At 33.9% G+C, this 13699-nt stretch overlaps 2 protein-coding genes, 1 non-coding gene and 1 pseudogene across 19 annotated transcripts; 3 read left to right on the plus strand and 1 right to left on the minus strand.

Moving 5' to 3' along the window:
- Nucleotides 1-337: 337 nt before the first annotated feature.
- On the plus strand, nucleotides 338-6896 carry LOC147392697 (glycerophosphodiester phosphodiesterase GDPDL7-like; annotated as a pseudogene). Its single transcript, XR_015182202.1, has 10 exons — nucleotides 338-452; nucleotides 693-801; nucleotides 1785-2080; nucleotides 3226-3335; nucleotides 3423-3924; nucleotides 4496-4534; nucleotides 4624-4905; nucleotides 5534-5670; nucleotides 5785-6268; nucleotides 6472-6896. The product of XR_015182202.1 is annotated as a glycerophosphodiester phosphodiesterase GDPDL7-like (transcript).
- On the plus strand, nucleotides 3657-7023 carry LOC147392698 (glycerophosphodiester phosphodiesterase GDPDL7-like). The gene is made up of 7 exons (XM_086456410.1): nucleotides 3657-3924; nucleotides 4496-4534; nucleotides 4624-4905; nucleotides 5534-5670; nucleotides 5785-6268; nucleotides 6523-6723; nucleotides 6950-7023. Exons 1-7 carry the CDS (start codon nucleotides 3657-3659, stop codon nucleotides 7021-7023), a joined length of 1485 nt encoding a protein of 494 aa, XP_086312536.1.
- A 145-nt stretch (nucleotides 7024-7168) lies between these two features.
- Nucleotides 7169-7240, minus strand: TRNAP-UGG (transfer RNA proline (anticodon UGG)). Its single transcript has one exon. It is a non-coding gene; the product is annotated as a tRNA-Pro (tRNA).
- A 2517-nt stretch (nucleotides 7241-9757) lies between these two features.
- Nucleotides 9758-13138, plus strand: ABCI1 (non-intrinsic ABC protein 10). 16 transcript variants are annotated; one of them, XR_015182227.1, is made up of 5 exons: nucleotides 9758-9883; nucleotides 10419-10522; nucleotides 11282-12067; nucleotides 12497-12595; nucleotides 12715-13138. XR_015182227.1 is itself a non-coding variant. In XM_086456393.1 (3 exons), exon 3 carries the CDS (start codon nucleotides 11366-11368, stop codon nucleotides 12038-12040), a length of 675 nt encoding a protein of 224 aa, XP_086312519.1. In that variant the 5' UTR covers nucleotides 9817-9879; nucleotides 10373-10522; nucleotides 11362-11365; the 3' UTR covers nucleotides 12041-12157. The 16 variants fall into 16 exon arrangements, 1 of the variants encoding a protein (XP_086312519.1); XR_015182230.1 differs by having other exon boundaries at nucleotides 11357-12067; XR_015182222.1 differs by having other exon boundaries at nucleotides 11362-12067.
- The last annotated feature ends 561 nt before the right edge of the window (nucleotides 13139-13699 follow it).

Below are 13699 nucleotides of genomic sequence, written 5' to 3' on the forward strand. Positions count from 1 at the left end.
ATGAGATTTCAGCTTGCGGTCACCCCAGCACAACTCATAATAATAATAATAATAATTTCTACAAATCACCAACTAGGCTCATGTTTTTGTCCAATACTATTATTAACACGTGGTGTTAAATGGAGATTTGTAGTAGTATATCTGCCAATTCCATGGAGTACAGGATCCGCATTCTTTCAAAAAGCCGTTGAGCCGTTGCGAATTGATCTGTAAATCTCGCGCCAACTACAAAGAGCCCATGTCTGGATATGAGAAGCAAAACGGTTAGACCAATAAACCGGGTTCTTGACCAAGACCAACCATTATTTTTATGGCACAAGTTAAATAAAACCTCTCTCTCTCTCTCTCTTTCTCTCTTCCAAGTTCCACCTCATTCCCTTGAGAGTTTTTATTTTGTGGAGCTTGATAGGGAATGTAACCCTTCTCCCTCCACTAGCTCCATTAAATATCTAGTAAGATTTCTTTCTCTCTCTGTTAAAAATATATATATATATATATATAGATTTTTAATGTTAAAATTACAGGAAAAATTATCCATTTGAGGTCGTGGGTACCATTCAATCTTACCAATGGTGGAGTTTGGGGTGTTTTTAAATTTTGGGTTTTATGTGGACCAATCTTTTTTCAATTTTGTTTTCTTAATTTTTTCATCTTTCTTAGTAGATAATTTAATCAAAATTTTTTTTTTTCAGGATTACAAGAGGATGGTTCGATATTTATTTTTCGTTTTCGTATTGATCCAATTGGCTCTAGAGAAAAATTCTCAAGAGGAGACGTTGCAGAAATGGCAGACGCTTAGCGGTAAAATTTATTTTTCTTTGATTTTCATGGATTGATATGTAGCATATAGGCTGGTTGTTTAATCCCTTGAAGGGTTCCTTTTTTATTATTATTTTTTTTTCCAATATCACCCAACTTTTTTTTAAAGTTTGATTCGACATATTTTTTCAATCCATTGGATTATAGAATTTGAAATTTATGAAAATGACAAGGAAAAAAAAAACAGAATTTCTGTTTTAGTTTTTTTTTTTTTTCTTTCAATAAGATGTAGTAATTTTTTTACATATTCAAAAATTATTTATTTTGGTTCTCCACTTTATTTTGTTTGTTTTTTTATATATTTGATTTTTTAAAATAAAATTAAAATTAGATGAGAATCCTCCTTGATCAATCTTTTTTCTTAATGTATTCTTAGCTACTTTCAATGTAATTTAGCACTCATAAACCTCTTTTCACATTACATTTCACCTTCATTAATGACTTAATGCAGTTAGATCTAAAATTCCTGTTACGCCATTTTAGTGCCAAGAAAACATATTTTTGAAAAATAAATTTAAGCTAAAATTATCTTATTTTGGTGCAAAAATGGCAAATTGAACAGTCAGTATGAGTTCAATATTTCTAAAAGATAAAATTACATCATATTACACATATATTTTGTAGGCATCGGCTTGCTAAGTTGGTTAAGTTAGCGAGTGTTTATGCCAAAGACATGGGTTCAAAACCCGATTTCACCTTTAAGTTACTATTCTCAACAAAACCTGTCTTCATCAACACTAGTAACTTTTCGCCTTTAGGGATTCTATGAGGAAGAATTTTAGTTTTACTGAGAGGAAGTGAGCCAAACCACGTAAATTTTGTGTTGTGTTCTCTATTTATTTTGTATTTGCATTTTATTTTTTTATTGTTGTTGTTGTTTCTCATGCCCAATTTCCCTATAATAAGGTTTCAACTTATATGTGATTCTCACAGTAAGACATCTTTTTAAATGTGACTATATATAGGTGATAGTCCCGTGGTAATAGCACACAGTGGATTTTCAGGGCTTTTTCCCGAGTCTAACCAATTCGCCTACCAATTTGCAATATCGACTAGCTTGTCCAATGTGATTTTATATTGTGATCTACAACTAACAAAAGATGGGACTGTTATATGCCAGAAAGATGTAAAGTTGGACAATTCGACAAATATAGCTGTAATTTACCCTCGTGGACAGAAAACTATAATGTGAACGGAGAAAACGTTCGTGGGTGGTTTGCAGTGGACTTCACAGAAAACCAATTGTTTAGCAATGTAACATGTAAGTCCATACGCGCCTCTTTAATTTTGTTTCTCTTAAAATTAATTAATTTTTTAACATTTAAATAAAATTAGAAACAAATGTCTTCGGGAAATTGTAGGAGTGGCTCTAATAGGCAATAAACTAAGAGAACGTCGACTGAGATGGTTTGGCAATTTCAATGAAGACTGATTACAGCCCCATTATAAAAAATATTCAAGTTGAAAGATCCTAAAACAACGGATTCTGTAGCACAAAAGAGTATTTATTCTTCTTGTTTTTATCTGATTTTTTTCATAGAAGAATCTTAAGGGCATTTTCTTTGGGTTGAAGTTGTTTTACTTTACGAAAAAAATTATTTTTTTCTTCTCAATCTGATTTCTAACAAAATTTCCACGATGGGTTCAATCCGGGTTCTGGTGTGTTGAGTTTAATCCCACATTGGACACTCATTGCCTTGTCTGTCTCCTTATAAGTTCTTGGGCTTCTCCACTCATTGTCAATTGATTTTGAGTTGGACCCCCAAACTTATTATAGTATCAGAGCACTAGGTTCATTTAGGTCACGAGTTCAAATCTCCTCGAAGGAATTTTCCACATTGAGACTAACTGTGGGCACGAGTGTGTCCGTGTAGTACACAAAATAATTTAATGAAGTAGATGTATTACACGAAGATCTAAGGTACTCCATATAGAAAAAAAAACCAAGTACAAAAATAACAAGTAGGCAATGGGGAACAAAACTCACAACATATCAATACTACCCTATTCAACATACACTATTCGCTAGGCATGATTTTAACAATTATCTTCAACAGGTTCTAAACCCATACTAATAATATCTATAGCTGTTTATTTTGTACAAAATTTTGGTTTTTTTTTTTTTTTAATAGACAGTGATCCTCTTCTAATATCAATTATACTTGGAAAGTTTTCCCAAACATGTTTTAGTTTAAGTTGGATTATATTTTCAGCTATAAGGCTGAATTAGCTATATCCCATTATCGATTCATATAAAGAACACAAGAATATAGTTGAAAATTAAACTACTTATCTTGGTTTTTTTCATTTATCCTTTGTTGATAACTTGAGTTTGAATTGCTAGTAAAATTTGAATTGATATTAACCATTTTTTCTTTCTTTTGTTGCATTTTCTTCTCCCTATAGTGACTCAAAGTATCTTCTCTCGTCCAAGTTTCTTCGATGACACCCTTCCCCTTACTACAGTTGGAGACATTACAGGACTTCGCCCCCCTAAATTTTGGTTAAATGTGCAAGTAAGTACTATTATCGAACCTCTCCCTCGCTCTCAAACTAAATAGTTTCTCTTATTTTATTTAATGTTTCTTTAATGTGAATTGCAGTATGATATGTTCTACAAGCAACACAATCTAAATATAGGATCGTACGTTCAAAAGGCATCAAAATCAATGGGTATCAACTATATATCATCCCCTGGGATTGGGTTTTTAAAGAGCCTCAATGGGAAGCTTAACAAAGACAGAACAAAGCTCATATTTTGGTTTCTAGATGTGGACGCAATCGAACCGACAACCAACTAAACATATAGTTCAATCTTGGAGAATCTATTAACGATCATGTCCTTCGCTTCAGGAATTCTCGTCCCCAAGAACTACATTTGGCCCGTTAATGCCGATCAATATTTAGAGTCTCACACTAGTCTTGTTGTCGATGCTCATAAACAAGGACTAGAAGTGTATGCTTATGGTTTTGCAAATGACATGCCCGGAAGCTTTGACTATAGTTATGACCCCACGTTGGAGTACTTGAAGTTCATCGATAATTCAGAGTTCTCTGTCGATGGGGTGATTACTGACTTCCCTCCTACTGCATCAGAGGCCATTGGTAAGGTTCTCTTCTGTTATTATTCCACAAAAATTCTCTTTAAATTTTTTTTGTTTCAAATGGGTTTTGGTTTCGGTGGATGGAGCTGGTTTGATTACATCAAAACATTTATAAAAACTAAATAAAAAAAACTTGAAAATTCACTCCTAATCATAGAACTAAAATAAACACCCATATAGAGTAAGGAAATGAAGATTATAGTGTTCAATATTACACATTGACCAGAAATTTGAGAGACCGATGGAAATATATTCTAAATAGGAATGAGAATTATAATGTCACATTAATGATATATTTTATGGGCTGGTCTAGTAGATGGGTACCTTAGATTTCCTTTATTTAGCTATTATCCTTCAAATAGCTTGTTTGTTAAAGTTTTAACCTATAAACAAGCTCATTGCAAGCTTCCAAGAGTCCATTTTGTTTGTATGTTTGTTTCTAACTCAAGTGAATTTAAGTTTAGGTTAGTTCTATTTTTTCATACTAGTTTTACACCAAAAATGACCACAAAAAAAAAAATTAGTTTTTCGAGTTCTAATATTCTACACTCATAATGCTCCTTTTCTTGCAGCTTGTTTGGCTCAAAACAAGAAAACTAAGCCTAGAAAAGGTGAGTTCACATCCATTTGAAGAAAAAAAAAAAAAAGAGCAATAAATCATGCACTCTTAGTTCTAATTAATGACTTTGTGATCTATCAGAGAAAACTTTGGTCATCTCCCATAATGGAGCGAGTGGAATCTATGCCGCCAGCAGCGATCTTGCATATCAGCAAGCCGTGGACGATGGAGCTGACATAATAGATTGCTCAGTCCAATTGACAAAAGATGGGGTGCCCTTCTGCTTGGACTCACCGGACCTCACGGGTGGCACTACTGCGATGACTATGTTCATGTCACGAGCCACCATGATCCCTGAAATCCAACAGAAGAATGGGATATTTTCGTTTGACCTCTCTTGGAGCGAGATTCACAGCTTAAAGCGTAAACCTCTTATAATTTCCTTCTCGTTCCACCCTTATTGTTTCGAATAAGATTTGAGTTCCATTACCATCTTAATTAGGACTAGTTAGAAACTATGTGTTCACGAACTTTGTGATTATAGAGGCCCTAATGATCCTAGTGTTTAGTATTTTCCTCCACTCTAAGCCCCGTGACCCTCTTATATTCATAGTTCTCCTTCTCTTCAAATGATCAGTCTTTTGGAGTATTTGGTTGGTTAACATGGTATTAGAGCGCCAAGTTCGTATATAAGTCACGGGTTCGATTCTTTCCACCCTTATGGGTGAAAGGGAGTGTTGAGTGTATATTTTCCTCCACTCTTGGGTGTGTCATACCCCAGTTAAGCCCCATGACCCTCTTATATTCATAGTTCTCTCCCTCTCCAAAAAATCTGTCTTTCGGAGTAGTTGGTTGGTTAACATGGCATCAGAACGCTAAGTTCATATAGGTCATGGGTTCAACTCTTCCACCTTTATGGGTGAGGGGGTGTGTTGAGTGTATATTTTCCTCCACTCTTGGGTGTGCCATACCCCCAATTTTAAAAATAAAAAAAGCAATCGTTCTTTTGGAGTATTTGGTTGGTTAACACTTAGAACTTTGTTTTTTTCAGCACAACTAACAAGTCCCGAAGAATTGGACTTGCCTAGAAATCCAGCAAACAAGGATAAGGGTAAACTCATGACACTCCCCGAATTCCTCGACTTTGCAAAGGCCAAGGCTACTTCTGGAATCCTGATCAACATAGAGGTGAGTTTCTTTTCTTGACTAAATTTGATTAAGTTTTCTTAAAATCTTGGGTAAATGAGTGTACGAAGAGTGGTCTAAGTTATCACAACGTTCCCTCTCTCTTTTTTTTATCAGAATGCCACCTACCTTGCATCGAAGAAGGGTCTTAGTATAACGGATGTCGTTGCCAAAGCCTTGACTAATGCCACTTTTGACAAGCAAATCACTCAACAAGTTTTCATTCAATCGGATGATAGTGCAGTGCTTTCGAAGTTCAAAAACATCCCTACTTACAAGAAAATCCTCACCATCGAAGAGGACATTGGTAGTGCACCTAAACAATCCTTAGAAGAAATCAAAAAGTTCGCAGATGCAATTAACCTCCATCGATCCTCCATCATCACAACCTCGGGAGGCTTCACTATTTCCTCTACAGACGTTGTAGATAAGATGCACTCTGCCAACATTTCCGTATATGTCTCGGTACTCAGAAATGAATACACGACGATCGCATTTGATTTCTTCTCGGACCCAATCATGGAGATAGCAACCTACATCTCAGGAATCGGAGTTGATGGAATCGTAATGGATTATCCAGCCACTGCAATTGCCTACTTGAGTAAGTTTTTCACCACTTATAACTATCTACAAATTGATTATGTTAGTATTAGATTATTAGATTATGGAGTATCGTATTAAGGTGAACAACGAAGTAATACGATACTCCATAATCTAATACTCCAATAGTTGGTACAAAATTACTCAAATTTGTGAATATATACTTAAATTGCATAAACTCGAATAATTCTTTTGTTACCACAGGAAGCCCATGTTGAAATCTCGACGCCAATGTCCCTTACTCAATCTTGCCAGCTGAACCCGGTTCTTTGATCGGCTTGGTTCCACCCGACGTACTACCACCAGCCGAAGCCCCTGCACCAGCCCTTAAAGCAGCGGACATTGTTGATCCACCATTACCCCCGGTATTAGACACTACGTCTGTTACTGGACCCGCTGCCGTACCGATTGGGACACCTCGAAAAAGTGGTCAAACAGTAAATGTTGCAAATATAGGTCTGTGTGGAGTGGCAATGTTGATGATCGGTTTTCTGACTTTGGGCTATTTCCATTGATTCTGTTATTTTATGTTTCATTTGAGTTTGTATAATAGTAAATGTTTAATGATTTAGCTCACACCATTATAGACTAATTTGATGAGTGGGTTTGGCATATATTCAAACAATAGAAAGCTTAAAATGATTAAGTTGTAATTGAGTTAAAATTGTTGGATTAATTTCAGGTTCTCTTGTAAGCATTCTCTTAAGCTTCATCTCTCTTTGTGTTCTTGCATCTAGATCTTGTAGGATCTCTTAGATTTTCAAATTTTAATTTTAATTTTTTTTATGATTAAAGATATATTTAAATAATAATTACACTGCTATTTAAATGCCTGTTTCTAATATATAAATCCCTACAAAAAGAATAAACAAAACAAAACTCTAATGTGCTTAGTAGGGAGGGGGCATTCCGAGAATCGAACTCGGGACCTCTCGCACCCAAAGCGAGAATCATACCACTAGACCAAATGCCCACCTTTTGTTACGAAAGAGTTGAATAATTTAATCTAACCAATTCTATAGAGAGAAAAAAAATGTGATTTATTGATGATACCCGTCAATGTTTGTGTGAATATTAGATACGTCGCTGGCGAATTCAAACTGATAATGTGCCCCTTGACCTCAGTCTTCTCTTTTAGACTAATACTAAAGGCCCTCATTCACCTTAATCTTTTGTAGAAAACCCTAAATTTTTATACTCAAAATTATGTAATTTTCTATTTCCTAAAAATCTTATCTTGCCTTGTGGTATTAAGGTTGAAGTAGATAGAATCATATAATAGAAGAAAAGGAAGAAAATTTTATCCAAGAGATTGAAGATGACTGAATTTGGGATAGAAAGACAGTCACATTCAATTCATTTTCTATTAGTCTATCAAAGAAGACTGAATTCAAAGGGGGGCATATCATCAGTTTGAAAACATAGGGGTGTCCGTGTAGGAATTATCTAAATCATCCATATTTAAATGGCTTGTTATGTAAATCATAAAGGTGAGATTTTGTTGTTGGGCATCCAATAATACACCCTATAAATTATTATTATTTTGGATCGACTAGTTGCACACCATCCATTGCCAATTGCCTTTCAAAATTCCTCTTTGCACTCCATTTGAATGATTACACTCCAAAAATAATTAAAATCATATTGCACTCCTTTTTTTATAAATTTTTTTCTTCTTTCTCAACAATACCCATAGAAATAATAAGGGTCGTGCTTCTTTTCTTCATTTTATATTTAAAAATTATTGTCTGGAAAAAATATTTTATATATATTTATAGATATTCAATGTTTGTGATTCATAATATTTAGAAGAAGAACAATTGCAAAAGAGTAAATAAAAGCACAATGATTCTACAACATAGAAGCAAAAGTAAAATATCTCTGTCAAGACTGTGCGTAAATTAGAAATCAATCGTGAAAATCCAAGATATGAGATTCAAACATAAGTTCATATTAATTTCAAAACAAAATCTAAGGAGAAATTGAAAAAATAGTATCTTAGATTGGAACCAAAGAGAACACATGCAAAATCAGTCACAAGAAAAATAGATCACATGCGAATATCACAAGCGAAGTACGTGGGCAAAGAATACAAAACTATACGAAGATGAATAAATTTTGAACTCTAGAATATTACGTATTGAAGTGCAACTTGTAGGTCATCAAAGGTCATAAAAAAAATCCCCAAAAAAAGGAATTTTTTTTAAGTTTGGAGTGCAACCAACTATTACTGGTGTGCAATTAGTCAGTCCCTTTTTTCTTTTTCTTTTTCTTTTTTTTTTTTTTTTTTTTTTTTTTTTTTGGGGGGGGGGGGGGTGGATTTAGATATGCCCCCCACGTTTTATTAAAAATTAGAGATATCCTCTATCTTTTGAAAATGATGACATGCATCATTTGACCTTTGTCTTCTACATAGACTAAGGAGAAACGACTTTAACACCCTCATCTTCAACCTCTAGTTAAAAACCTAGATTTTTCTTCTAAAAACTAATCATCTTCAAGTTCCTCCATGCTATATCTACTCAACTTAATCTTCAATTCATTGTTCTCTACTTAGAACTAACCCTTACATAAAACCCTAGATTTTTTATCCAAAATCTCATCATTTTTAATTGTTTTCATAAATTTTATTTATTTTTTCTTTTAAAACAAGTCATCTTCAATATCTTCAACTTCTAGGGTAATTTTAATCTATTCAACCTTATTTTAATCCATCATTTTCTACATTTCCTTGTGTAAAACCCTATATTTTTCAATCCAAAATTTCATCATTTTATATTGTTTCAAAAATTCTCTTGTCTTGAGATTTAAAGGTTGAAGATTTGAAGTAGATAAAATCTTAAGATAGATAATGAGGGCTTAAAATTTTATTCAATTAGAGGTTGTAGATGAGGGTGTTTAAGTCTTTTTCCCTTAGTCTACATTGAAGACTGAGGTTAAGGGATGCATGTCATCATTTTCAAAACATAAGGAGGTATCACTAATATTTAGCAAAACATAGTGAATATGTCTAAATCAATTTTTATTTTTTTTTAATATTATTATTATTATTAGAGGATTCTATTGCTACCATGGTTTCAAAACTTATCCAAGATAGAGTCGTAACGTCCGAGTTGTCTCAATATCAAGCATGGATGAGATGGACAAAAAAGTCAATGTATTGAACGAGATTTAAAACCCCAAGTTCATTTTTCTCATTGTTGAACAAGACATCTTAAACGTATTGCGAAAAACTCACTCGGGACGACTCGTTCACGTACGAGTAGGGGTGTCAATGGATAGTCGAAATCCGAATTCGAAAAATCGGATATTATCCGAAATTTTCAGATATCGGGTTCGGATTCAGATGTTATTTTAACATTATACGAATTCGGATATTACTAAATCCGATTCGATAATATCCGCTCAGATTATAAATACATGTGTTACGTATTCATGTAACACAACAAAACTTATTTCTATCTATATATTCTCTCATGTATTCAAATTTCGCAGCGAAGTATAACTTAAAATGTTTATCTTCTCAACCAAAAACGCAGAACCAGTGGGTTTCGGGTTTCGACTGTACAAATTCCCCATAGCCACCCGCTTCCCCGGCCGACGAACACCAAAGTAGGTATTTCCCCTCTCTCTCTCTCTCTCTCACTGTAAAACCTTATATTTTATTCGAATTTTTCATTTTTTTTTTTTTCAAAAATCAAAGCTTATTTGATTTTAAAATTGAAATACGTTGAAAATTGTAATTTCTGAAATTGAAAAAATTAGGAAAATCGATTTGATTTTAGGTTGGTGTACATCGAATCTAATTTTGTTAGGATTTTTATCGAATCGGATATTATCGGATATCCGATATACTTTTCGAATACGAATTCGAATGTTGGTTAACGATATCCGATCGGATTCGAATTTGAATTCGGATATCAATATTTTTTTTCGGATTCGAATTCGGATATAGCACTATCCGATCGGATAGCTATCCGTTGACAGCCCTACGTACGAGACGAGAAGTCAAAACAAGTTTTAAAACCATGATTGCCACACCTGCTTTACTAACAGCACTCCAATTCTAATGGACCATCTCTCTCTCTCAAATTCTTCTTAGAAGAAAGGGAAAGGGGTATGCGGTTGGAAATAAGTTTTTTCTACTATAGGTTCAACTCGTCCGAGACGAGATGACTCGGAGAATCGCTCACCAATCTATACTCCCATAAACCCTAACTGGAAAGACTGAAGGCAAGGGAAGCAAGATCAACCGGTACTTTCGATTCCTTTACTCTGCATTTGGTTCTTTCTATTAGATTTATTCCATTGCCATGAACCCTAGAAACTTTGTTCAGCTCAGATTTGATCTAGGGTTTAGTGGAAGGAATCTTTAAGTAGTTTAAATATTATTTGATTTCATCCATTTAAAAGCAATTGAACCCTCACTAGGGAAATTCATCATAAACGTTGATTTTTTTTCTTTTGATGTGTATTTTAATTTGGGATCTGAGTTACAAATTTGATATTTCTGCCCTGTTTCATGTTGTATGTAAAATGGGTTTTCTGTTATCTAAATAGATAACAAATTGTTATAAATCATATTGCTTTTTGATGTATAAATTTGTGGTTTTTTTTATATTCTAATTTATAGCTTTCAGTTTTTATAGAAAGATTTCAGTTTGATTTATTAATTCTATTTTGCTTGGTTTGGCATCTGAGTAGCAAATTTGTTAAAATTGTCTTATTGTTCATATTTCTTCAATTCTACTTTGTTTCATGTTGTATGTAAAATGGGTTTTCTATTATCTCAATGGATTACAAATTGTTACAAGTCAATTGTTATTTTATGTATAAATTTCGTATTTATTTTTTAACATATAGTTTTAGTTTTATACATTATTCAACTATTAAAGATTTTAGATTGATTTATTGATTCTATTTTTGCTTGATTTGGGATTTGAGTTGGAAATTTGTTAGAATTAGTTATCAATTATTCAGATTTCTGCACTTTTTCCCTGTTTCGTGTTTGTAGGGTTTGTTTTATCAGATTAAGACCCTTTTGTCCATATTTCTATAATCCTAATTTCGCATTTTCAATTCCAACAAGAGTAGAACAATGTCTCTGCGCAAACCACCATTCCCTCGCATACTCCTCAACAACGTCTCTTGCATGAGAAACGCCCAAACAGTCCTCCGCAACATCAATGTCTCAGTTCACGACGGAGGCGCACTCATGCTAACGGGCGCCAACGGCGCGGGAAAATCCACTTTTCTACGTATGTTAGCAGGATTTTCACGACCCTCAGCTGGAGAGGTTCTCTGGAATGGCCACGACATGACCCAATCAGGAGTCTTCCAACAATATAAGCTACAGCTCAATTGGCTTTCACTCAAAGACGCCATTAAAGACAAACTAACCGTCCTCGACAACGTCCAATGGTTTGAACTTCTTGAAGGAAAGCACGGAAAATCTAGGGACGCGCTGGAGCTCATGGGGCTCGGTCGGCTTTTAAATGATAAGGCAAGGATGCTCTCTATGGGGCAGCGGAAAAGACTTCAGCTTGCAAGGCTTATTGCGATTGATCGTCCTATTTGGTTACTCGATGAGCCATCGGTGGCATTGGATGCCGAAGGGGTGAGGTTGCTTGAGTACATCATTGCGGAGCATCGGAAGAAGGGAGGGATTGTGTTCGTGGCGACACATTTGCCTATTGAGATTGAGGATGCTATGTGTTTGAGGTTGCCGCAGAGGTTCCCAAGAAGGAAAACCATGATTGATCTGTTGGATTGATAGGAGAGCAGTTTCGGTATCATGTTGGTAAATACTTTTGTAAAAAGATTAAATAAGATTTTGAATTATTTGTTGTTATCTAACAAGATTTTGATTAAAGTAGACTTTATTGGATTACTTGGCTTTCCCGACTTATTCATGAAGTTCAAACTCTCAAATTGTCGTCTTTGAAGTTCATTTCTAGCATCTTTGAAATTCCATTTTGACCATTTGGAAACTTCTTGAGCTTACAGACCCATTGGAGAGAGTTAACTGAATCGGTTCAATATTCAGCTTTTTCGTGTTATTTTGGGCTCTAGGACTTGTTTAGAGATTATTTTTTTCTTTTTTCGCTGTTCCGAAGAGAGAACCAAAATCATGATTATTATTCTCAAATTTACCAATCATCTCAGACTATTTCTGGTTTAATAATTTATCTTCTGGGATAACTGAAGCCCTACTCGTCTTCTATTTCAGATATCTTAATATGAAGCGTTTGAGTTGGTTTACAAGAAAAGCTATGGAAAGATAAACAAGTAGATGGTTCTCCTCATGGACAACAACATCATTGAGTAGGTATATTTGACCCTCAAAATAAATGCTTGCCTAACTACGTGCATGGCTCGCTCGCCAGTTATTTTTGCTGCCAAAGTTTTGGTTTTCGCTTGTTTCTTACTCTTCTATGCACATTGCAGGCACTTGGAAAGTATGGGATTATATGCATTGACATGACGATATGGTACACGAGATTGCCATCGTTGGTTCATATTTTGAGGATGTTATCAAGGTTTACGTGGCATTTCAAGCTCAACAGGCCCGAAGGAGGTTTGCAGGGAAAGAAAAAAGTCATACAAGACAATTGTAGAGCTCACATCAATAAACTTGTATAAGAGAGGATAGGTGACTGGGTCTGTCTTTTTTTTTTTTTCTTTTTTTCTTTTTTTTTATTAAGAAAATTGGTTTAAGTTGGAACTATAGCTGGAATGAATGAACTGTACTTGAAGTCATTAGTTTGATTTCATCGTCCCGCTTGAGGATTCTCAACAAGAAATGCTTACGAACAATTTGTGTCTTTCTATGTAGTTCTTTATTTGGATTATGCAATATTGATTCATGACTTCGCATGTCTTATTTTGAATATATATTAAAAATTATAGAAAAATTGTATTCATAATGTAAAGTATAATACATCACATTTATTCTAAGTTTACAAAACATTTTTGACTAAAAAAAAATATTATTGAATATCTAAGTATGACAATATCTTCCTACCCATGATTATACATTTTAGGATGATAAATAAAAGGTATAACCATCAATGTATCTTTTGAGAAAAATAACACTACTGAAAGAATGAAAAAAAAAATAATAATTATAGCATCAAGCATTACCATCAAATCCTACATTAAACAATGAACCAAAGTACCTGCAACCATAAGGCCATAGAAATTAACCATAGACCTGTTAAAATGGGTTATTTTGATTTTTAATTTAATTTATTTTACTAAAAAGTGTGTTTAAAAAGTTAAAAACACGTTTAAAATGTAAAAGTTTTGTTTAAAACATTAAAATGTGTTCTTTCTAAACAATCGAGTTTTTATATTGTTTTAATCGTTTAGAGGTACGACACATGTTTTAAACGAGACTTTTAAAATAAAATATAAAAAAGAGTTTTTAGTT

This window comes from Akebia trifoliata, chromosome 10 (assembly GCF_017979445.1).
Source record: "Akebia trifoliata isolate Shusen 1 chromosome 10, ASM1797944v1, whole genome shotgun sequence".
NCBI classification, from domain to species: Eukaryota; Viridiplantae; Streptophyta; class Magnoliopsida; order Ranunculales; family Lardizabalaceae; genus Akebia; species Akebia trifoliata.